Source organism: Carassius gibelio, chromosome A7 (assembly GCF_023724105.1).
Source record: "Carassius gibelio isolate Cgi1373 ecotype wild population from Czech Republic chromosome A7, carGib1.2-hapl.c, whole genome shotgun sequence".
Taxonomy (NCBI): Eukaryota; Metazoa; Chordata; class Actinopteri; order Cypriniformes; family Cyprinidae; genus Carassius; species Carassius gibelio.
In genome coordinates, this window is record NC_068377.1 from 7702774 (window position 1) to 7728678 (window position 25905).

General features: G+C 37.0%; 2 protein-coding genes across 16 annotated transcripts in view; one reads left to right on the forward strand and one right to left on the reverse strand.

The window, feature by feature from the left end:
- Positions 1–25905, reverse strand: part of LOC128016545 (neogenin) — a 150111-nt gene that overhangs the window by 107704 nt on the left and 16502 nt on the right. The gene's annotated exons all lie outside the window — the stretch shown is intronic.
- On the forward strand, positions 9665–14985 carry LOC128016547 (uncharacterized). The gene is made up of 5 exons (XM_052601145.1): positions 9665–12146; positions 12251–13208; positions 13361–13528; positions 13729–13824; positions 14094–14985. Exons 2-5 carry the CDS (start codon positions 12255–12257, stop codon positions 14406–14408), a joined length of 1533 nt encoding a protein of 510 aa, XP_052457105.1. The 5' UTR covers positions 9665–12146; positions 12251–12254; the 3' UTR covers positions 14409–14985.

Below are 25905 nucleotides of genomic sequence, written 5' to 3' on the forward strand. Positions count from 1 at the left end.
ACTGTGCTCATGATTTGACAAAGTCTGAAACACAACAGAAAAACGGTTTACAGCTCTTATAATGAATTGTCTTATAATGAATGTCAACAACTGTCTCATTTTCACTTATTTTTTATCGCTCCTCTACTGAATTTTAAGAACAACATCTGATTAAAAGATTATACTTAAATCAAAACAGAGAATAGCAACGTCTCCAACAAAAGAGCAAAACAGTTTCCTCTTTCCTCTCATCTGTTCAGAAAGGACACAGGCTTGCTTGTTTAAATCAATGACTTTAACAGTAATAACAGGATCCCAGCTAGGGCCACAAGGTTTCTAGGGTGTCCTTTGAGTGGCCTGCTCCTTACACGACTCAACAAAGGCGATTTCAGCTTGGCCTCCGCTCTCTAAGAAGTGAATAAATCAGTGAAAGCTGGAGAGGGTGACGGGAGGATTTGAATGTCTTAATTCAGTCCTGACAGCATGCTGGGTCGACTCCACATCACCTTTTCATGTCAATTCAGGGGGCACCTTTGTTGAAGCACCCAGTCACTGCACACTAGATGATTATGACAGCCAATTTTTCAGGACTGCTTTGTTATCCAATTTTTTTTCACAAACACAAACATTCCGAGCGAGAGATTACGGCTGTTGGAAAGAATTCCTTGACATGTCTTTCTTTGAATCGTCTTGGTGTGCCCATATTGGCTTTCTTGGCTGTATTCTGACATGGTCGTCAGCAGTGTTAAAGGTGGGGGTGCTAATTGGTTCAGCTCCTTTGATCTGCAGATGAACACTGTAATCCGCTTTAATCATATTAACATAACCCCTTCTCGGCAAGATTGGGCTGTCTATCCACATCCTACATGCACACAATGCAAGAGTCTCAAATCTCGGATGCATTTAAAACACATGGTGAGGTTTTCGCTACCTCACTCTTCCAAAAATGTATTTCTCTAAAGTAGATTCATGACTGAATTTAGAGAAACTGCATTTACAATATGAGGCTGCGAAAGCGAGATACAAATGAGCAAAGCCCACTGTATCGCATCAGAGGATAATAACTTCAGATGAGGGTGAGACAGAGCCTCATTTTTTGGGGGAAATCTCCAGAGAATGTGAGCGAGCAGGTGTCAGCTCACCAGGGGGCTAGTCAACAGCAGCATGGGACTGGAGGGCCAACATGTCACTTCCTGAACATCCTCTGCACATTCAGCATCACGGCCCCTCGGGAGCATATGGTATCGTTACATGTCTCTGACCTCAGCACCGTGACCCTGCAGGCACAATCTAGACTGGCTGTTTTAGTGCATAAATGTGAGTTTTTGTTCACAGGGGGCAGATTTACTCACATTTATTTTTGCTAATATTCAGAAGGCTTATGTTATATGGAATAATTTGCATCATTAGCTGTGTTTCCTAGCAGTGATGTGTATGTAATGGTAAAGGGAATAATAAATGTGAAGTCATTTATAGCAGTAGTGGATGAAGCAGATCTTGGATGAATGGCGGGTCTGTTTAATTGGTAATTACTAACAGCGCTGATTTAGGGGGAAATCTGTGGAAAATTGTACACAGTGGAAATCAAAAAGCACACCGTAATTCTTTCCACATTAAAAAGCTGTACACAAATTAATAGTACTTCTGAAAAAGATGTTTCAAATCATGGACACCCATCACGTAAAGCACCTAATATAAAAGTATTTTTAAAAGGTGTGTGCCGTCATGAGAGGGCTGTAGTGTTGAAATCACATGACCAGTCAAATACAGTACTACCTAGATGTACTCAAGTACCCATGTATTATTCAACATGTTAGCTTAAGGAGATTCCCAGAATACTGAGTGCCCTGTTGGTTACAGTATTTCTTGTTAATTATATATTTATTAAATATTTATTTGTCAAAAATACTGTCATCTAAAGTATAAGCATGTTTCATTCACATATTTATTTTTAACCCACTGTCAAATGATTTCAAATTTCTTAAATATTAATAATAATAATTGTAAAATATCATATCGGCTTTATATTAGCTATCGCCCCCCCTGCATTCCAAGATATCGACATCAGCTGTCAAAAGAAAAAACATATCGGTCGACCACAAATATATATACCATCATGACTGATTAACATTTGCATAACATTGTATTTTTTATATTCACATATCATTGTTTTGGTACAAAATACTCGAAAATATATTAAAAAAACATGAAATTAACCATCGTGCCATTTCATGAATACTTTTGAAATGAGCAGGAAACAGCACAAGATGGACATGCTGGTCAAGAGCAGCAGGCCAAGCAGCGATTATCCTGTTGCAGATCAAACCCATTCCTTCTTTCTCCAACCCCTAACAGACACACACACAATCTCTCTTCATCTTCAGCGCTCCCTTATGAGGGCAGGCGTGGCTTCAATCCAGAGCAGCACCATCCATCATTGCACAATTATACCAGAACAATCTAGTGCACACAATTACTGCCCTGTAAGTCTGCACTGAACACTTCCATGCAACCCACACATGCAATGCATGCAGCAATACCAACACCGCCACTCTACGAGCTGTCAAACACACCCTTACTCTGTCCTTGGCCAACAATACCATAAGACAGTAAGACAGCAAGAGCAGAGAAACACACAGAGAGAATGAGAGAGAGAGAGAATTTCATGTGCTGACTGGGGAAAATGGTGAGGGAGGTTGGGGGAGGTTTGGCATTGTTGTGGGAATCACATACCAACCGTTACCATGGTGACTTGCTGTCAGTGATGGACTCCTCGCAGTAATGAGCGTGCTGCGTCCCAGAGAGACCCCTCTGCCTAACCCCTTAACACTACATCCCCCACCACCCTCCTGCCTCCGGCAGAGCCAGGGCTTCGCTTCAAATGAACACAAATCAGTACCTCGTCCAGTATTTTCCAAATTTAGAGCGCATAGTTTTGACGGTTTCAAAACCTCAAGGCATGAATGAACAAAGATGTGTGCCGTGATTGACAGGCTGCACCCCCCTTACTCACACAGGTGGGTAACGTCTGGTGGGCGGGGCTTGGCCGTCTGCCAGATACGCTCTCACTAAGGTGGGCTGTAGCACAGACCCCGCAGACAAACAAAGACATTTACAGAAAAGCTCTCGCACTGCCAATAATCAGACTGTTTTAGCACACATCGTATGCAAAATTAAACAAAAGAGGCCGGAAAGCTTTTGAGGACACTCTCAGGCCATCTTTTCACAGAGAAACAGGTGAGGATTAATTCTGTTGAAGGAACAGAACGAAGCCAAAAAGTACCATGGATTTCGGCCATCATTTTTGGGAACGATTCCCCTGCTGGAAAATCCATTTCAAAGTGATAATTGAGATTTGGTCATTGGTTTCTAGGTGGTCCATGCTGGAAGACCATCTTGAAACACCAACAAGGCAACAGCCAGCTGATCATGCCAGTTTAGTCAGGCTGATTTCTGGAACGTTGTGGCAGATCGACACACTAATGACCAACTAAAATAAACAGCTATCAATCCAAAACACAGTTTAAGCTCTATTTTCAGCAGGGTCAATGCCATTGAAAGCACTATTAAAATAGGGCTACTTCATAGCTCCTCAAGGTGGCACTCAACATATCTTTCACTATTATCTGATTGCGCTAATACTGTAAAAAAACACACAATGTTTACAAATAAACACAGTTGGTTATGCCTAGAGTTAAACTAAACAGTTGACAGCAGACTAATATAGCCTACTAAAAATACTGTTGCTTGTCATTAAAGTGATAAGTCACCCAATTTTTTTTATTCTGTAATTATTTACTCACTCTCATGTTATCTCAAACCTGTATTAATTTCTTTCTTGTGCTGAAGGCAAATATTATATATATATATATATATATATATTAGGGGTGTAACGGTTCACAAAATTCACGGTTCGGTTCGATACGATACACTGATGTCACGGTTCGGTTCGGTTCGATACGTTTTAGATTAGGGCTGCAACTAACGATTATTTTGATAATCGATTAATCTGTCGATTATTTTTACGATTAATCGATTAATCGGTTTATGTACTTATATTTTAGTTTTTTCCATTTTTTCCCCAATGAAATTATTAATAAAGGGTCTTTATCATTCAGCATAGACTTTTAAGAGATTTTAACCATTTTGCATTGTCATATCCTCATCAAAAATATACATGGAGTTGTTTTATTATGTTAGTAATCCTTTGTCGAACTCTTCTGAAATCAAAACACTGACCCATACTCTAGCAAAATTCACAAGGAGATTTCAAATATTGTTTTCACCATGGCAGTCCTTAGAGCTCCTAAAGTAGTTTAACATCCCAAACAAAGCTTAAGGAATCTTTGAGAACATATTTTCACGAAGTATAAGGATAAAACAGAATAAAATTGCAGTGCATTGTATTTTATTATTTACTGGGAAAAAGCTTTATAGTTTATGCTGTGAAATTGTAAACAATCCTTCGGAAAAAAAAAAGTGCCAATGGCATGAAACCTGAATGGAACTCACAATTTAAAGTAAAATCCATCAGAAGGTTGTCCAGAAAAAAATTTGGGACACACACAAAAAACCTGCTGTGTGAAAAAGAGCAGTGAATACTTAGAAAAGAAGTGCATTTTAAATATACTCAAACATTTAAAAACAAACGTTTCTAAAAACGCGTGTAAAACGCTAGTCGCGCCGCTTTCTCCTTCTTTCCAAAGCGCCCCTGAGGCGTCTGCCTTTGCTAAGCAACCATGACGTCCCCTCTCCATGAAGACCCGGAAATTTCAGCAAAGGATAAATGGATGCGGTGTGGATGCGCCTGGAAAAACGGGCGCATCGCACCGCGTGCGTGTCGCGACCGCGTCGCTTCCATTATGAGAGTGCATACTGCGCGCCTACATAGGAAATAACGAACTTGAGCACGCAAAAGACACGATATGTGAACGGCCCCTTAAACAGTTCAGTAGTGCAGAGTTTACAGGTTACTCTTCTTTTTGAAGGCTCAAAGTAAAGTACTCCCACTTCCCGCTGAATGCTGCAGAGACGCTGTTCGGGAAGCACGTGACATAAAACGAGGCCAGCTATTGGCTATTCGCTACTTCACCTGCTGTACTGGCTGAGTAAAACCTCCGGTGGCTCATTACTGCCACACTTTGGTCACCGCAGATTTAAAATATGCACGAAATGAGCCGCTTATGGCAAATAAAATTTATTTAGCGACGAATCGATTACTAAATTAGTTGACAACTATTTTAACAATCGATTTTAATCGATTAAATCGATTCGTTGTTTCAGTTCTATTTTAGATACAGCAAAATGTAAAAACATCTCAACTTTTCAGAATGCCGCAAGCGCACCGCGGGTCATGTGACAAGAACCAACCAATCAGCTTCATCCTTTCCCGTAACAACGTTGAGAGCTCAGCCAAGATGAAGGAACAGCTGATCATAGTTGTATATGGATTGCAATTTTGAAATAAATTCAGTAGCAGAGCTACTGCAAGCGATTTTTAGAGCTGCAAATCCATTTATCCTTCGCTGAAATTTCCGCGTCTCATGGAGAGAGCACGTCATTGTTGCTTAGCAAAGACAGACGCCTCAGGAGAAAGACGCGCTTAGCGTTTTCCATGCGTTTTTAGGCACGATATGTGAACGGCCCCTAAGGCGCTCGCTCACTCAGCACGCGCTGAAGGCTCGTTGCAAAATGTCTAATGCATTTAACAGACCAGAAATATAAGATCCTAAAATAACCAACAGGTCTGGTGTTTGGGTTGGATTCCCTGTAAGCTATAGTGTCTAAATGCTGCAGGGATAGTTTGCTGCGTGCATGTTTCTCCTTTTTTTCGTCTTTTCCCAGATAGTACTGACGCATATATCCCAGATATTCCCGCTGGTTTTTTTTTTGTAATCCCGCTGGTGTACCCTGTCATGTTGCAGATGCGACATACCGTTGTTTATTTATCCACCACTCTCTTGCCATCACCATTATAGCTTAAAGGGAATCCAAAGTGCACCCAAACACCAGACCTGTTGGTTATTGGAGGATCTTCTCATTTCTAGTCTGTTATTGGCTATTTTGCAACGAGCCTTCAGCGTGTACTGAGTGAGCGAGCGCCTGCTGAGTAGCCTAACATAAACATATAAGATGGTGTTTTTTTCTTCTTCGGGAGTGTCAGGGGCGTTGCCTGTTACGTTGTTTGGGTTATTGGGCTACCTTGTTGAACGCATATCATTATATTTCTTTCTCTCTCTTTTTTTTTTTTTTTTCAAATATAATTAATTACTCCAACGAACCGTTCGGTATACATAATGCGTACCGCGTACCGAACCGAAAGCGTCGTACGGAACGGTTCAATACGAATACGCGTATCGTTACACCCCTAATATATATATATATATATATACATATACATATACATATACATATATATATATATATATATATATACATATATATATATATATATATGTATATATATATATTTTAGGTAACCAAACTTTTGCTGGTCCCCATGAAATTTGATAGAAGAAAAAAAAAATCAATGATGGAAGTCACCGGGGAATCTATAGCCTACATAGCCAGAAAGAAATGCTAATTTTAAAGAAAAACATCAGACGTGCTTAAAGGCTTTTTCATCTGAACTCTTCATATACAGTATACATTTATATACACAGTATAGATATATTTAATTTTATTTGAATTAAGATTTCTAAATCTATATAAAGACATGTATGAAAGCACTTTCTGTGATGTGAACTAGCCCAAGACTCGGATTTGATTCACTAAATTGAGACCTAAAACCATGTATTCCTCACATTAATTTCCTTCTATGATTCACTGCTGTGAAGAAAAATCACTTTCCCTGACCAAAAGAAGAATTCATTATTGATTGAAGGCAGAATATCATGCAGCCTCATAAGAAAAAGCTCTAAATTTGAGATCATGGCGAATTTTTTAACCTATTAACCTACTAAATGTCTATTACTGTGATATAGATTGGCCATATCAAGGATATAAGAGAGTGTCTTCCTGTGTTCTTCAATAACAAAGGCCATTTAGTACCTGAGAGCAGCTCTAACAAGAGTGTTATGCTCTAGTGAGCTGTGACTATTTGCACACATTTCATCTATTGTGCAGGTATGAAGCTGTCCGCCCACAGACGCGTGTTACAAAAAGAGCGAGAGAAAATGAGGGTAGAATGCTGCTCTGTCATGCACACAAACACTCGTTCGCACACACAAATACAGTCTGGCATTTTGTTTTCATTGAAAGTGTTCAAGGCATATTTCCTGAGACAAACAGGAGAGGAAAAACACAGCAACTTACTCACTCCCCCGCTGAAAAGACTTTCCAGGGAGAATCGCATTTCAGTTTAATTACAGGTCTCATGAAGGCCAGATCTTTCTCCAAATGCTCTAAATTGGAGGGAGGTAGTTTTGAATGGTCATATCGGCAGCTCTGTTCCCAGTGGTTTTTAGAAGATTATAGTTAAGAAAGAACGAGAAGGAAAAATTCATTTTGGTGCACTGAAGCCAAATTCAAAACTGGTTTCTAAGCAATGTTTGCTAACCGAACAAACCCCTAAACCTACGAATTAAACCTTACATCCTGTTTGTGCTGATAGCTTAAAGTGATAGTTCAAAATTACTCTATCTCATGCCTTTTTCAAACCTTTATTCTTCTGTGGTACATGAAGATATTTAATGCACTGTAAACCCAAATGCTCAAAATAATTAAACTGATTGAGTAGTATAAACTTAATTTTCCAAAAAAGTTCTACTAACTCAAGTAGTTTGGGTTTGTGTGACTTTTTAATAGTTTTTGAGTGATTTAAAATTATTATTTTTGATTAACTGAAACAACTTGCTCATTAAGTAAGTGTCACTTAGGAATATAATTTAACTTTACTTATTTTTTATTTTTATTTTTTTAGTTGTTTCAACATGATGTCTGCATATGACATTAATAAACTTTGTGTGTGTGTGCGCGCGTGTGTGGTGAAGCAATTTGTCACCTTTAATTAAATTATATACATATAAATAAGTTAAAATAAAATAAAAACTTCCTTTGACTAATGAAGCTTGTGTCTTCATGAATTCAGCTTTAAAAATTATTTTGCAAGAAAAATATTACATAAATATTACAAATTTTACATACACAAACGTTAACACTAACCAGAACAGCTGTTTTAATGTGTGCACAAAATACAATATTATATTATATATTATATATCTATTATATATACAGTATTATATATAGAATGGGCCTTTATCACATGCAGTAAAAAAAATGTTTGTTTAAAAAACTTTTCCGTTGACGTAAGGGTCGTTTATTTTATTGGCTTACGCGGCTAACGTGCTCCAAGGTCAGTGTGAGACTTTTACGACGTTGTGGGAGCGCGCAATGCTTGGATAACGTTTGCTTTGGCGCCACAAAATACTGCAGTGAGTGAGGAGGATCTCAGCTTCAAGTTGTCGGAAGTTATCACGGTAAGTGTTAAATGCATTTTAAATAGGCGCTTATCTAGTGAACAGTTGCAACAGTTTAGTCTAGAAAAAACTTTAAATAGCGTTCACCAGTTACGTATATTTACATCCAAAAGTAATGGATGTCCTGCAAGGAATAACTGATGAAATGGGCCTGAAAAAAAAATGAACGGCGAATGGGCGAAGCATATGTTACACATTAGTTAACTTCTATATCATTTTCGAACGGATCATAGTCTATATTTCCGCTTGCACAACGTACGAGACAATGTAACTTTGCCTAACGTTCCATTTGTTTTATTTAAAGACATTAGACACGCGATTTAAAAATAAACATTAGTTACTAATTTTGTCTGGTGTGCAAAAACACTATATAACTTGGAAAAAATACTTTTCCCAATGAGGTGATGTGCCACTGATACGCAATTTGGGGAGTTGGAGAGCACGTGCCATTGCAGAAATGTGCCTGGAAATCCTCTGAACACTTTCATATATTTTAAGTCTAATATGGTAAAATGATATAGACCTGTTACGCGTTCAAGTTTTGACTGATGACATCTTTTTTGACATATAAAACACTGTGGCCCACAACTATCACATTCCGGCTTAATATTTAACAGCTGCAACTGTCTATTATATAGTAGTCCCCTTTATGTTTGGTGTTACATCAACATAACTTTTTACATGTTTCATTACTGGATAAATAATTCAAATTTCTCACAAATTATTCAGTGAAAATTCATATTTAATGGTTAACGTTACTTGTCGGCACCTATTGGCGTAACAACGTAATTGTGCCATGTAAATTATGATCTTTCAGAATATATATTGCAGTTTCAATCGAGATCTTTTAACAATTAATCGTGCAGCTCAAGTGGTAGCTGTATTCTCTGGTCATGGTCATGTAACCTGTTTGTTGAATTGTACTCGGATAATTAAACTGTTTTTTTTCTTTTTTCTTTTTTGGAGCTATACACTTTCTAACATTAATTTTGTTTTTCTTTCAGGTTGTTGGCTTCAATATGATTTGGCAGTGTAAGTTGTGTTCAGCTTCTTTTACTGAACGACTGCAAATATTTAAGCACTACAGACTGCAGCATAGCCACTTTTCCAGTGTATGCCCCCTTCCATGCATCTACAATTATTGCATGTGTACATTTAAGACTTTTAATAGTCTTAGAACTCATTTGGCAAGATGTCACACTCACCAATTTGGCAGTAGTGCAGAACACTGTCAGCAGTCTCTGTTGTTTAAATGCCCTTTATGCCCATTTCAGCAGCATTTTTCTGAATCTGTTGTCTTCTGCCATCTTAGAAGGCATTTAAGAAATCATGAAACAGTGGCTTGCCCATATAAGGATTGCAGCTTTACCACTAATGTGTACTCTACATTCAATTCTCATAAAAGTAGATCACACCAAGCAAGTGTTTCGTCAGACTTTAAAAATGACATTGTCAGTGAAGTTGCTCAACCCAGTATTCCTGCAGTTGATGGTGATTTGAATGAAGAACCTTCAGGTATAGATGAGGATCCATTGGGGGATGATGGTGTGTGTGACACTGACAAACTAAAACAAGATCTCAGAATGAATTTATCTTCCTTATTTCTAAAGATGCAGGCAATCCTCCATGTCTCAAACACAGCTACCCAGGAAATAGTGGAGCATTTAAATCAGGTCTGCTTCTTATCGCAGCCTTTGATCAAGAAGGAAATTCAAGATATATTGCAGAGAAATGGTTGCAATTTGGCAGAATCTGCACTGGATGAGGTTGTAAGTGGAGTTATGGACTCTAATGTTATATTTACTAGTACTTCTAATTGTGCAGAGTTATCCACATCGAAGCGCAGAAAAATCTTTTTTGAGCACAACTATCCATGTGTAATGCCAATTGAGTATCAGCTGGAGCAACTTGGACATTCCATAATGTATGTTCCTATCCTTCGAATGATTCAGGAGTTGTTTAAGAACACAGACATTCTAAAAATAATTACTGATCCAAATACCAATTCTGGTCAATATGCATCATGTTGCAATGGCTCTTATTTCCTTGAAAATGAATTATTTTCAACCGGTGATCTCATTTTACCCCTCCAGCTATATATTGATGATCTTGAAATTGCCAACCCACTTGGCACATCACGTAAAATTCACAAACTTTGTGCTGTTTACTGGGCATTTGCCAATATGCCACCAAAACACAGATCAACTTTACACAATATACAGCTAGCATTGCTTGCAAAAGTGACAGACATCCATAAGCATGGGTATGCAGCTGTACTTGCTCCATTATTACGTGATGTTCATATTCTTGAACAGGATGGTGTCTTTATTGAAAGAGCTGGTCGCAATGTCAAAGGTACCATCTTTTGTGTTTCTGCTGACAATCTAGCCGCCCATGGATTAAGTGGCTTTGTGGAGTCATTTAAAGAAGGCTATGTTTGCAGATTCTGCTTGGCCACAAGAGAACAGTTTAAAGCAACTGAAGCCAGGCAGTTTTCTCAAAGAACCAAAGACAGCCATGACCTTCATGTACAAAACCTTCTGGAAAGTGACACTTGCTCCAACCACTTTGGTGTTAAAGCTAGTTGTGTCTTGCGTGACTCCCTGGATTACTTTCATCCAATCACAGGCTTTCCTCCAGATGTACTTCATGATCTTCTGGAAGGAATAGTTCCTGTGGAGCTTTCTCTCTGCATTAAGACTATGATCCGGATGAAGTACTTCACTTTAGAGTATTTGAACCAAAAGATTGCATCATTCCCATATCAGCACACTGATAAAGTGGATAGACCTCATCCAATTCCCAAAACATTTTTGTCTCGAGGAACGATAGGAGGGAATGGACATGAAAATGCTACTCTGCTCCGACTGCTTCCATTACTTGTAGGCAGTGTAGTACCAGAAGGTGATGGTGCATGGACAGTTTTGATGGAACTGAAAGAGGTAGTGCAGTTAGCATTATGCCCATCATTTACTGATGAAACCTTAGACTATTTTCAGTCCAAAATCAGTGATCATAAGCAAGTACTTCTGCAAACGTTCCCAGAGTTTAACCTTCGTCCTAAACATCACTACGTGGAGCATTACCCCACCATGATCAAGTGCTTTGGGCCCCTGGTGCATGTTTGGACAATGCGATTTGAGGCCAAACACCGTTTTTTTAAACGAGTGGTGCATGACGCTCAAAACTTCAAAAATATTTTGAAGACAATGGCAGTCAGACACCAACACATGATGGCATACCATCTTGCTGCCCCTTCATTTTTCAACCCTGAAACACAAGCGTCCAGTGTTGACTCTGTTCTGGTTTCAGCTCTACCAGAAGTAGCTCAGCTACACATCAGAAGACTAACAACTAGTGACACAATATACCAGACATCAAAGGTTACCATCAATGGCACAGACTATGTCTGTGGAATGTTTTTGTCTGTCGGAGAGAGTGGTGGACTACCTAGGTTTTGCAGAGTAGAACACATTTACCTTGTCAATAGCACCATTTCATTCCTTTGTTCTGATTGTGAGTCCTGGTTTTCAGAACATCTTGGATCCTATGAGCTCTCACCTTCACAGACAAGTCTGTCAATCCACCTAAGGTCTGACTTAAACGATTCAGTCCCTCTCTCTGCATACGAGGTAGAAGGCTCGCTTCTGTTGACACCCAAGAGATTCATACAAATAAAACAAGCCAGTGGTGAGTATTTTTCATGAATCAATTACTATTTTTATTACGGTGCAGTATATAATCTGTGTATTTTAATAAGTATTTATACATGCCAATCTTTTGATTTCCATCAGCATAATGGCAGCTTTATCTCCACAAGCCATGATCCTTCGTGTTGTTGAGCCAGACCGGGCTAGAAAATTAAAACTTAGTTCACGACCAGCCTCTGTTGATGCACTGATTGCTGTTATAAAAGAACAGCTGGAAATAGACCTTGACTTCAGTTTAAAATATGAAGACCCTGACTTTGATGGAAAACTTACTTCCCTCTCTGACATTGATGAGTTGCCACAGAAAGCTGTTGTGCATGTGTCATTTGAGCAAGATTCCAGCTCTGTTGCATCAACAGAAACAATGTCAAGTGTATCATCCTCAGAACGTGGGAGAAGATGGCCTTCACATATTTTTCCAATTCCCACATTTTCTTTTGACGTTGAACTGAGACTTCGGGAAGGTAATGCCGAATTTGAGAAGAACAACAAGCAACTTCAGTTAACTAGAGACATAAAACATGACATTTTAGAAAAGCTAGCATCTGTGATGTATGGCTACAAGGCTTATCCCAGTGATAAGGAGATAGCAATGGTAGCTGAGGCTCTTGTGGTAAAACATCCTTGCTTGAAAGAAGCAGGATCTCAGACTGGCTGGAATGGGTGGAAAAATAGCCTCAAATTTAAGATGGGGAACTATAGGAGCAAGATGAGAAGGGCTGGATGTCCAGAGATCACTGTAAATGCTGGAAAAAGGATTGCAATGAATCCTGACAATGAATCTTCACATTCAAATATTAAAAGACCCAAACGAGCAGAAGTAAACTTTTTGCCCAACTTTCCCCAAGGAGAAAATCCCTCAACTCTTGAACAGTTGAGACAGAAAATTGTTGATGAAATGAAGAAAGCTGAGAAGAACTTACCACTTATAAAAAAGATGATGCAAACCACCTTTGCTCTGCGGCGACAGACCATAGTGAAGACATGCCCACCAGTAAAAGAGCTCATGGAACTCTGGCCTGCACTCAAAATGGAATCTGAGGTAATGTGGGGTAACACTGTTTGTCCTGTTATTGCTTTCTTGATAACATGTACCACATTCAGGGGCTGTTTTCTGTGAGGGGGTAGTAGATTAACCAGGTTCACATAATGAACATGGCTGTGTTCTCTGTCTTTCATTGTTTTAAAATGTAGGTGTATGCAGAGTTCCAACGGATTACAAACGAGAACCTGCCCAACACATTCTACTCTGAGCTTGACCGACATCTTCCTAGACTGATGACCCTGTTCAGACAGAAAGCATCCAGAACCGGGAAGACATCAGATACTTTAACTGAAATCCTAAGAATCCATGATGACCAGGTAAAAATATTGTTGTACATTTTGTAGGCTAAAACTTAATTAAAATATTAAAGTTTGAAAACATTAGAAAATGTTGATGATTCAAATCAGCTTTGAACACTACAACTTGTCCTTTTTTTTTTTTTTTGTATTTGCATATCTGATTGTATTGTTTAGAATTTACAGTTTAGTTATGTACAGTTCTGTTTTTATCATTATAGGAGTTTCATGACATACACACCAAACGTGTCACTGTTCTTCATGCGCTTCCTGTGTATCTACGTGAGGACGTCTCTGGGTTTTTAAGGACCTGCATGGTGAGTATTTAAAAAAAGAAATATCACATTACCACACTAAACAGTTCTTATAAATACATACATGCTTACTCTTGTTCAGTCTTTCCAACCAAATAGTTTGTGCGATTTGTTTTCTTTGACCCCACTGTAAAATAGTTTTAGTTCTAGATTATTTTTTACGCTTTTTTTTTTGTTGCATAGTATCAATCTCTTGCAACGTTTGTTTACTGTTAGCTTGGCTGGCTTGACAGATATTCTGTTTTTGCTTTAATATCCATTTTATTTTACAGGACACATCTGATGAGCCAGAGCTTTTAGATGTTGCAGTGGCCCTCCTCACAGTCATCAAAGATAATGACACAAGTCCAGTTCACTTCCAGCCTGTGAAAATCTCTGTTGTCATCGAAAGTGAGATTGTGGGCAGCCTCTCCAGATTTGCTGATGCCTTCCTGGTAATGTTTGGACTAATCTATGCACTACACCTCAACTATCCCAGGGGACTGACCAACACTTTTGAATTCATTCAAAAGATTTTGCTTGGTCTTGATGAGGGTAAACTGTCACCCAAGTTACAGAGTCTCAAAAATGACTTGATGTGTATGTAGAAATGTATTGGAAAAATTACTAAGGCCTGGCAGTTCCTCAGTAGTTCAATGTAAAAACAATTTGTGAAAATAATGGTTGAAAGGTTTTTGCACTTTTTTCCCCCAAAATGTGCACAGTGTGCATTTATTAATGTGCAGTTTTCATTTCTAAATGTTATTTGTGATTTTAAAACAGCTCTTGTTCTTTACAATTGTTAAGTACAGCTGGGTAGTACTTGGTAACAATGCATGTAATTTAGTTTTAAATGGTTCATGTTTTTGTAAAAGTTCATGCAGGTTTGTGAATTTGTAATGTCAGAGATGTGGTCTTAATCAGTTTTTCAGGTTTTATCATAGTGCACCTTTTTTCTGTCTTTTAAATGAAGTGTTAAATAGGAAAGGACAAGAACTCAGCACACTGTAATTTTAAACTGTTTAAGTTTGTTGAACTTAAAATATTTGAGGCAACGAGTTACATCAAAAAAATTAGTTTTGATTCATATGATTTTGAGTCTTGTGTTTTAAAAGGTTTGAGTAACTTGTACTTAAAACACAAAGACAAAGATACTAATAAATAATGAGTTCATTCAACTTAAAAGTGGCTCTTTGTGAAAATTTTTTTTTAAGTGTTTTTAACTAAATGTCTTGAGTATGTGAAAGCTAAATTTTAAGTCACTGTAACTAAAACTATTTCAGTTAATTTCATAACATGTTTTAATTTAACTGAAATTAAAAGGTTTATGTAGTATGTAATATAGATATTTAATTTTTTTTTAAATTAAATTTTTAAGTTCATTAACTTAAAAAATTTGAGGCAACGAGTTACATCAAATTTTTTGAGTTCTGCTTACTAATTTGGGTTTACAGTGTGTTGGTAACCAAACCACAAGTTTCAGTTCACACTGACCCACATTAATTCACTTTGCATTTAGGACATACAGTGAAAGTCAGTAGGAACTGAAACTGTTTGGTGACCAACATTCTTCAAATCATCATGTATAAATCTCAGCAGAAGAAAGAAATGCACACAGGTTTGGAACAACATGCTATCCCTTTAAATCATATTATCTTGTTCTTTGTACACTGCAGTTAACAGAGCTATGTATCAAAGCTAGTGAAAAGTGTCCTGCTTTCTAAACAATGATGATGGAGACGGATAACAGCCTTGTCCTAGAGTTCCTCTGAGATTCTCAGCTCACAAAAGAGCAAAATAAACATGTCTACACAGAGCAAACCTCCGCTAGATGTCTTCATTTCTGTCAGCGGGAGCCATACATCCTGTCGTAGTTCCGGATCGGATCACTTTAGCTCTGCTCCGATCAGCCAGTTAATACATCATACCACGTGTCACTGAGTGCACACTGTCCCACTTGAAAACACTTTGGAACAAATGTTCGAAAAATAGGTTTCCAACCCATTTTTCTTAATCTGTAATTGTTATGTTTTTCAGACTAAAGCATTCAATGACCATAAATGCAGGTCAGGACTTGATTTAGTTGAAAAACAAGAAGACTCTGTTGATGTCAGCCAAAAAGGTAAGCTGTTTCTGAGGCTAAACAATAATTTGATAAATGATTCGGAAAACAAACGTTGTTTTTCTTTGGAATAGCACACAACGATGAATCATGGAAAGTAAGGAACATGTATTAAGAGAGTAAATAAGGTAAATTATGACTTCATGTTGACTTATGTCAAGTGCGTACAGGGGTGTCCACCCATACCTGTGAGAAATGACAGCCATGGACTAATTTTGCCAGCTAAAAAAAGTTCATATTTGGAAATATGTACACACTATAAGGGGGAAAAAAAAATGTTCTTTGTTTCTAGGTTTGATTTTCTAAAGATTTGTTTCACCTACTAGTTAATCATAACAGTGGTCTTAAATGTCCGACAGCAAAAACAGAATGTTTCAGAGTCTAAGAGAAGGATATGATCATTTGTTATCATGGTATTTTGGTGAGAATTTATATTTGACTTAACATGTCTACATATAAGTGGACCTCAGAGACAAAATAAATTAATAATTACAATTAAATAGTACACTACCAGTCAAAAGGTTCGATATTCCTACTAATTATTTATTCAAATTGTTGCACATTTCATAATAATAGTGAAGCTATTAAAACTATGAAATAACATAGATGTAAACATGGATAATTGAAAATGCTTCCCTATATTTTACATTTTCCAAGTCGGCACCTTTTGTCTACATTTACATCTCAGCACACCGTTCCTTCTTTCAACCAAGATCATGAGGTGAATCTGGAGATGCTTTTTGGCCCCTTTTTCATGGCTGCTTTTTCCTTGACTATTCAGTCTATCTCATTCATTTAAATTGAATTAAATTAATTTGCCACCTTGAAGCAGCATTAAACAGTCTGTGTAAAGACACCTGAATGCCAGTTTAGAAGTGCCTGTGCCAACAGTGAGAAATAAGCTGTCCCTAAGCATCACCGACCAGCAGAACACCACAACTGATGCATCAATGGAATGTGTCAATGTGTGGCACCTCCAACAGAGCTTGTTGCTCCCAGTAGAGAGATCTTTTAGTCTGTAGGTCATCCTTCTGGGTCTGTTGCCTTTTGTGACTCCTGGTCCTGAATTCTCAAAGCACTCTTATTTGCATCTCATTTTCGAATGACAAAGCAGCAGGGGTTAAATCTTATGGTGTGGAACTGATTGCTTCCTGTTGAGGTATTGGGCGTGTATGCGGATCATTCGTGCTCTTCTCAAAGAACTGAATCACTTGCACTTCTATGGCAAAATAAACACACACTTTCCATTTCCTTTTCAATGAGGGAACACAAATGCAAATTGCCGGGAGCAGAAGAATGCCAGCAAAGCTAACAATGTAAAACATGTCAACGACTAAAACCTAAATTTGCATATCCTCTAAGAAATGCTAGTGTTTGCAAGCTGACAAATTGTGGGCTTTGCATTAGAATCAGACTGCATCTGAAATTGAAAGCTGTGTTGGTGTGATCAGGCCTCAAAACTGCAACTTAGCAACATTGAATTTGTATAGAGCTTTTCCAAATTAATCGCAAAATTCTGAACTGCAATTCTAAATTAATTGGAGGAAAGTGTGTAGAAGAATAAAAAAGGTAAAACATTGTAATTATCCGCTGTGAAGTGTGACTGCAAGTGCGGGAGTAAGACGCTGAGGCCGTGTGGGACGAGTAATAATTGAGATATTACCAGGATCGCCGGAGGGGCCAAAACACAGATCTGGTGGCCGCTGGAACAAAGAACATTCACAGTGGATCTGACATTGTCCAGACGCGTGTAGTGGTGGCAGGGGAGGAGTTACAGGCTGAGCGAATACATACAGGCTCTGTCCAAAACTCTCTGACATCACTCATGCATGTCTGACGCCCCCCTCCACACCACACACACATTCACTCAAATGTTCTCAGAGTACACAAAGACTCTGGATACAAACGAAACACTTTCTTTTACCAAAGGTTCAAGGTACATTGTTATTCTACATTCATACTGACAACCAGGCAGAATCCCTTCAACAAAGACACGTCCTGAAGAGGCTGTGCATTGTGTTCAGATGAAAAGAAACAGCTATAGAAAAAAAAAAAAACACGTGGCACCCAAGCACAAAGAGTACAGTAATAGTGTGTTGGATTGGATCTGGAGACTATTGCTGAAAGACCTCAATCTAAGATCTAGAATCACAAAAGCACAGAATCACTTGATCCAATGAATCATCTGAACTGACAATTTGCTTTGGACATAATTTTCATGCTGAACAATCGTGTGAACATGTCTTAAAACTGCAACTTAGCATAATTCAATTTGTGATTATCTCTGAAACTTGAACTGAGAATCTGATTTGCCGAAGATTCAGTTCACAGAATCAGGATCACTTTATTCACTTGAATCGTCTGGACAGACAATTCATTCACTGCATCGATAATGCAGAATTAACCTTTTTAGCATAAAAACGGCACTAAAAGTAAACAATAAACAACAGGAAATGTTGTTATTAACTAGACTTTTACATTTTGTGAGTGGTTCAAAATTAGCTACAATGCCAGCTTGTTTTCCAGGGTGTTTTTGGGTTGCTTCTTACCGGCCCAAGTCAAAAGACTTAGCTCTTAAAAAGTCTATAAAATTCAGTTCCCAAGATAAACATCCCTCTTTCAGTGTAAGTTTTGCTGTCCACCATGCTTAAATCACAATTCCTATTGTTTAGTAAAGTTACACTACACAATAGTAAGCTAGGAAACTAGGAAACCTTAATACTAAAAGACCTGAGTTTTAAATTAAAAAATGGTCGCATCCGCTGTTATGTTAAAATAAGTTGGTTACAGTTATTCAAAAATACCTGAATACAGAACGCTGTAACAGACCAATCAGCATCATATCCAGAGAGCCGTGAAATAAATTAAGATAAGTAATGAGATATGACATTAGTCAGGCCCATGAGGAGGTACTGGAGGGTTCCAGGAGCTCATAAAAGAGCAGCCTGGTCCCCATCCACAGCAGCATTTATCTTCATTCTCCATACATGGGTGGGATAGTCACTGATGGGGGGAGTGGAAGCTCTGACTGATTATACCCGTCTCTCCGCCCTCTATGACGGCACGGCGGGGTGGGATGGGGGACATTCAGCGATTGAGGGGTGCCTTCGTTCATCAACATCATCCCCTGGGTAAATCACAGGCTGAGAGGTGTATGTTGAGGCTTTAAGCAGAACGGATACATGCTAATTGTTTATTGCGGTCTCTGAAAACTGTTATAGGGCAAAGGGTGTGAGAAACAATCAATAAAAACATGACTGTGTGGGGCCGTCAGTTCCTGAGGCAGCATCTGTGTACAGCGGAGAGCCAAACAGCATGATGGTTCCCTCGCACAGTCAGTTAGCCGTATTAATTAACTGTCCAATACATATCATTTAAAGTCAATTTAGCCCTCTTTATGGACTCTCTCAGGCACAATTTCAGGCCAAATAAAGCTGAAATAAACACAGCCATTATTCATGAACAAGGAGGTCTGATAATGTAGACTTTCTATCCCATTTCAGAAGAATTACAAGAAGATAATCAATCAAATACATATCAATCTTTTGAAAATAAGAACTAAGTTACAAAAATATACAAATATTTAATTTACAATTGTAAAAATAAAGTACTTTAAAACTATTGGCACTAAAGCTTTGGAGCACATTTCTTTATGTATAAAAGCATGCATATATATATATATATATATATATATATATATATATATATATATATATATATATATATATATATATATATATATATATATATATATATATAAATAAACAAAATTACTCAAACATTTTAATAAAAACAGAAAATATAAAAACTAATACAAATTATTAATAAAAACTATAATAATATCTCAATGATGATAAAATAAAACTGAATATAATGCATGAGTAGCATGAACCACTTTATGGGGGGTTTATGTCATTAAACTTAGTTTCAAGACTGTTGCTGTTAAATTTACCTTTCTTCTGTTGACTCATCTATTACCGTTATGTGCTGTTTCTAACCAGTTTGAGCCTGTGTCTCTTTCTTTTTTGAGAGACATCTTAGCTAAAATGAAACCATCTGCCTTCTGCATAGATATTATGCCTTCTCAATTAAAAAAAAAAAAAAATTTTTTTGGAACCCTTGGACCTAAAATTCAGGAAATCATAAATAGTAGTCTTGCCTCTGGAGTTGTACCTCTAAATTTGAAACATGCAATAGTGGAACCATCAATTAAGAAATCAAATTTGGATACCTCGATTCTTGATCATCTCAAAACTTCTGTTCCTTTCCAAAATATTAGCGAAGGTTGTTTTTACACAATTTTACACAAAGTCAACAATGCATTTGCATGAAGTATTTCAGTCTGGTTTTAAAGTAATCCACATCACAGAAACTGCCCTGTTGAAAGTTTATAATAACCTGTTACTAGCAACTGACTCGTGACTGACAGCTGCATTTGACAATGTAGACCATAACGGTCCTGATTTCTCAGTTGGAGAATTGCGCTGGAGTTAGGGGAACTGTGTTGGAGTGGTTTAGATCTTATTCATCTGACAGACGTTTTTCAGTCCGTCTTGGGGATTTTATTTCATCCTCTGCGTCCCTCTCGTGTGGTGTCCCACAGGGTTCCATTTTTGGTCCTATTTTATTTTCATTATATCTACTTCCGGTATTAATATAGGTATTAATCAGGCCTCCCTCAATCATTTACAGATGGTAAAAAATGTTGCTGCTCATCTGTTAACAGCGACGAGCAAGTGCAAACAAATTACACCGATATCAGATTCTCTTAATTGGCTTCCTGTTCGTTTTAGAATTGTTTTTAAGGATTTCGTTTTAGTTTTTAAGTCATTAAATGGACTGGCACCAAGTTACATTTCTGATTTAATACAGCTGTACGATCCATTGAGAGCACTTAGGTCCACTGACCACTTACTTCAGGTTGTACCTCGAACAAAACTGAAAAGCAGGGGTGAGCAGGCTTTTGCTGTTGCAACATCAAAGCTTTGGAATAACTTGCCTCTAAATGTTAGGCTGGCCCAGACACTTGCTGTTTTTAAATCCAGTCTTAAAACTTATTTTTAACCTCTGGCATTTAACTCAGTTTGAGAGCCGGTTCATTGTATTTGGTTAATGTTATTGATTATTTTTGTTATGTGTTTTTGTTTTTTTTACTAGGATTATGCTTGTACAGCACATTGGAAAATCATGGTTGTTTAAAAAAAGTACTCTAAATAAACCTTGATTCACAAATTGATTGATTGACTGATTGACTGATTGATTGATTGATTGATTGATTCGTCCCCATTCACTTTCAGTGTGAGCATTCTGCATAAGATCTCCTTTTTGGCCAACAGAAGAAAACTAAAATCATATAGATTCAGAGTAACATGAGGGAGAGTAAATACTGACAGAATTATTGTTTCTGGTCGAACTATCCCTTTAAGTCAGAACACTCCTCTGGTAGTGGATTAAGACTGTATGTCTTTGACAAAACAAGGCTGCTGTAAATCAGTGAAGAAAACAGCAGGCCCTGTTCCACGCAGAGCAGACAGCAGCACTAATGCTCTTCACAGAGAGACTCTGTCTGCTGGGCAAAATAAACTGCTAAGACTGACACCAATTTGTACAAAGACAACTGACAATGCCTCCGAAGCAAATCCTTGCAGTCAGATCTCATGGAGCTCTGTACCAGAATTGTGTGGAAATGTCAGCAATGGTCTCTGCTGAGAAAACATTCATGCTAAGACACTATTCAAATAGGATGTACTTGCATTATTCAATGCAGAGAGAGAGAGAAACAACCATTCATCTATAAGCCAATTCAAAATGCTTTCAGGCTTTCTGTGTTTCTCAAAGAGAGACAATAACGTCAAACAAATCTCTTATGGGATCATGCAAATTGTGACTGAATTATCTTTTATGTTAAAAATAGGTTTCCTTCTGTTTCTGCCGTTCAGAATTACTGTTTTGTATATCTGCAGACCTAAGACGGGCGCATAAAAAAATACTACCCAGAATTCATCTCAGCATTCCACCGAGCTTCAGAATAGTTAATAGTACTTCTGGTTTCCTAACCCTACAACGAAAACATGAAAATGACATTGATAATAAACAGCAATACCTTAGTAATACACTGCACTAATAAACAGGAATGGTCTGAATATGATTGAAATAGAAGACTTGCACAACAAAGTACAATTCCAAGTTTTATTTTTTAAATAATATGTGTAAAAGAATGCAGTAGAGCAATACATTTTCACCACATAGCCTCAATCAAAGCATATTAAATTCACTGTATTGCTTCCTGTTATCATTTCAGAAATAAATACAATTCTTTTTCATTTTTTATCCAATTTTGTGTCAAAATGGTAGTATTCAAGGAGAAACGTCATCATCAGTGTCAAAATGAGAGCTGAGTGTATTGCATTGTGGGATCCGCATTACACATGTTCTGGTTATCTATTGCACATAGTGGCGAATGTATAGGACATCTGTGCATTCCATGTGTACATACTACAAAATTAATACAGCTCTGAAATTTGATACAATAAGAAAATATTTAAATTTACATCACACAGACATAAAATTTTCTTCTATTTAAAAAAAAGGTAATTTCAAAAGCACAGAAAACCTTCCCTTAAAAAAGGTGCCAATAAAAGCATTTCTGTGGGGGAAAAAAAGGTTAAATAAAATAGATTAATGTTTAAGATATTCTAGACCAATAGTATAAAACTGTCTAGGGGAATATTTGAATCCTAAAGACTTAAGAGACTGTGAATAAATAATGAAAGGAAATCTTTGAAAACAGTGCTTTTGAGGCAGCGAGAGAGATTTCATATCAAATATATTTTACATTTTTGCCACAGAAGTGTAGCCACAAAAACACACAAACTAAAATATTAAGCTAAGTAAAAAGAAATAAGCATGGTCAGACAAAAATCAAGGGTTTTCCGGTAAAAAGACCAAAGGTACACATAAAATATAGGAAATGCACACAGAAAAATTCATAGAAACTACTGCACTATTACATTCTCTCTCTCTCTCTCTTAAAGAAACGTGGGGGAGTATTTAGATCATGAACTGCTCCAAACCTGCATAGTAAAGATCTTGTGGTGTGAATTCCTAAACAGGGAGCCAGGGCTAAGGATGAATGATTTATGGCAGCCCTTTGCTCCATGTCAGCGGCTCCACTGGATGAAATGATATTTATGAAGTCCCATGGGCAGGGGCAGTTAAAGTGAGGGGGAGGAGGCTTCCTGCTCCGATGGGAGAAAACCAGCCACTGATTGAGGGAAGCAACATGAGAAGATGCTAATAAATGTTCATGGGAGGTGGAGGAACACATATTCATCAGCAAAGAGAAAAAAGGATTGAGAGAAATGAACATATGGGCAGTGCACACAGTATGGACAAATAATTGGCACACAAAACACACACACACGTATATTATTCCATTCTAGGAGATGACTGTCTTGACAGCACTGCTTGTTTTTTGTTGTTGTTGTTTTCAGTTATTTAATAAGTAGTATATCAGCCTAATATAGCATACTGTCTGCCTAAAACACTGTGGCAAAAATGACCATTTATGACTAAATTTGTCTCACTTTCTGCAGAACTGATTTTATCTGAATTTATATGTATTTGTTTGTTGTCACCATTTACCCACTCTCTTATGGTTTCAAACATGCATGACTTACTGTATTGTCTTGCTATATGTAAGTCTTCATAGTGATATTGTGAAATAATACTATAATTTAACAGAACTTTTTCTATTTGAATGCATTTCAAAATGTAATTTATTCCTGAGATGGCAAAGCTGAATTTTCAGCATCATTACTCCAGTCTTCAGTGTCACATGATCCGTCAGAAATCACTCCAGCATGCTGTTCTGAGCCCAAGTAAATTTATTACATATTATCAATGTTGAAAACAAGTTTTTGTTGCTTAATTTTCTTGATTTGCAAACCACTCAAAAGTCTGTAGTAGAACTTTTTTTTAAAGAAATTAATACTTTTATTCAGCATGAACACAGTGATCAAAAGATTAATGACGTTTTTTAGCAAAATACACATTATTATTATGTATATATATATATATATATATATATATATATATATATATATATATATATATGTGTGTGTGTGTGTGTGTGTATATATATATATATATATATATATATATATATATATATATATATATATATATATATATTTTTTTTTTTTTTTTTTTTAAGAAAACAGTTCTTTTAAACTCCAAAATTTTTACTATATTACAAAATATTACAGTTTTTACTGTTGTTTTTGATAAAATAATTGTAGCCTCAGAGAGCATAAAAAAATAAAAAAATATTCCAAATTTTTGACCAGTAGGGTGCATACCATATATATTATATTACTTCCACCTCACATAATAATAAAAATACATTTTACCACATTTAAGGACCTGTGTACACCCTGTATCAATTTCCACACAGTCATCGTTAGAGATGAACTCTTGGATTGTGAGCTCACCACAGTTGGAAATCTTGTGGTTTCTTTCCATTTTTTTTTTATCATATGAGCATAACATCCACATTTTTAGCACATTTCTGACTCTCAGTGTGGGAGGTGTCAGTCTAAATGAAACCAAACTGAAAATGTGAAAATATCCAAGACCACACAGGGTACGTTTAATTAAAGAGAATAAAGATTGTAATTTACCCTTGCAATGCCTTTAAAAACCAGCCGTGCTTGCTAAAATCTGCTGGAAAAGTCAAACTGCTGCCAAGCCACTGACCAACACCAACACACAATAAGAAATAGAAGTCAACTCAAAATAAGGCTCATTTGACTCCCCTTTGAACATTTCTATGCTGTGTGAATGAGAGTTTACATGACTGAGCTCCCTCTTTAAACAACTGGAATATTTGGGCCCTTTTCTTTATCTAGGCAGTAACCAGACAAAATGGGTCTCAGTCTAACAAAAATTAGGAAGAAATCACAACCCAAGCAGAACACTGCAGTGGCTGAAAGATGTCACTTTTCCATTTCTATCTCGAGTAATTTGTGATCTGGATCAGATTTTTGATTTTTGGGAACTAATACAATAATGTCTGCCTTGTCTTTTATGACACCATCTCATAAGATGATAATTTTTGACAGCAGAAAAGATTTAGACGTCTGATTTCCAGCTTATGAAAGACATTCTCGTCTGTGGTGCAGCTATAATATTTGCTTTAACAGCAGTTGTACAAAAGCAATTAGCATATTTCAATGGGCAAATGACATTGCTTTGAATGGTGCTCCACATGCATACTTCTCTAAACATGATTGGTGTGATTTCTTTGAGTAGCTTTTGAGGTTTTCAAGCGTTTTTAGACGCAATATGTGAACGGCCCCTTATTCATTCATTAATTATTTTTTGCTTGCATACATCTTCATATATGCCGTGGAGAATCACAGAAAGTGACCAAATTAGGTTTTATTGTGAATTTTTAATCGAATAATTGTTTTGGTTGCAACATATACCTGAATTGGCAGAAAAATGTTTATAATATATAAAACTGCTTTTTTTTTTTTAAAGAAATAATAATATAAGAATACGGCAATCTTAACAAATATATTTTTGACTTCAGAAAATAAATTATAATTTAATAAATTATAAATTGCATTTATTTACTTAAAGTATTGTCAAATAAATTGACAGTTTAAATAAAATGAGCTGATTTAGCCATTGACCTTAATAAGCAACACCTAGAAACCAACCATGAACACATAAAAGTGACTTAAACTAAAATTAAATTGGAAACATAAAAATGAGAGCCAATTCAAAATGTAAAATGAAATGAAACTGAATATGAAACTAAAATAACACTGAGGTGAAGTGTTCACAGACACAACCACAACCCTAAAACCATGCAATGTCAAAAGGACAGAAAGTCCTTCTGCATTCCCAATAGTAATAATGAATTACCAATCTTGGTGGCGAAAGAAAATGATTCCAGAGCCATTTCAGCACAATCT

Excerpts from the sequence above, each read along its gene's own strand:
- LOC128016547 (XM_052601145.1), top strand. The coding sequence starts at position 12,255 with ATGGCAGCTTTATCTCCACAAGCCATGATCCTTCGTGTTGTTGAGCCA. Across the intron at positions 13,529-13,728 it reads TAAGAATCCATGATGACCAG|GAGTTTCATGACATACACAC; the intron begins GTAAAAATATTG and ends TTATCATTATAG. Across the intron at positions 13,825-14,093 it reads GGTTTTTAAGGACCTGCATG|GACACATCTGATGAGCCAGA; the intron begins GTGAGTATTTAA and ends TTTATTTTACAG.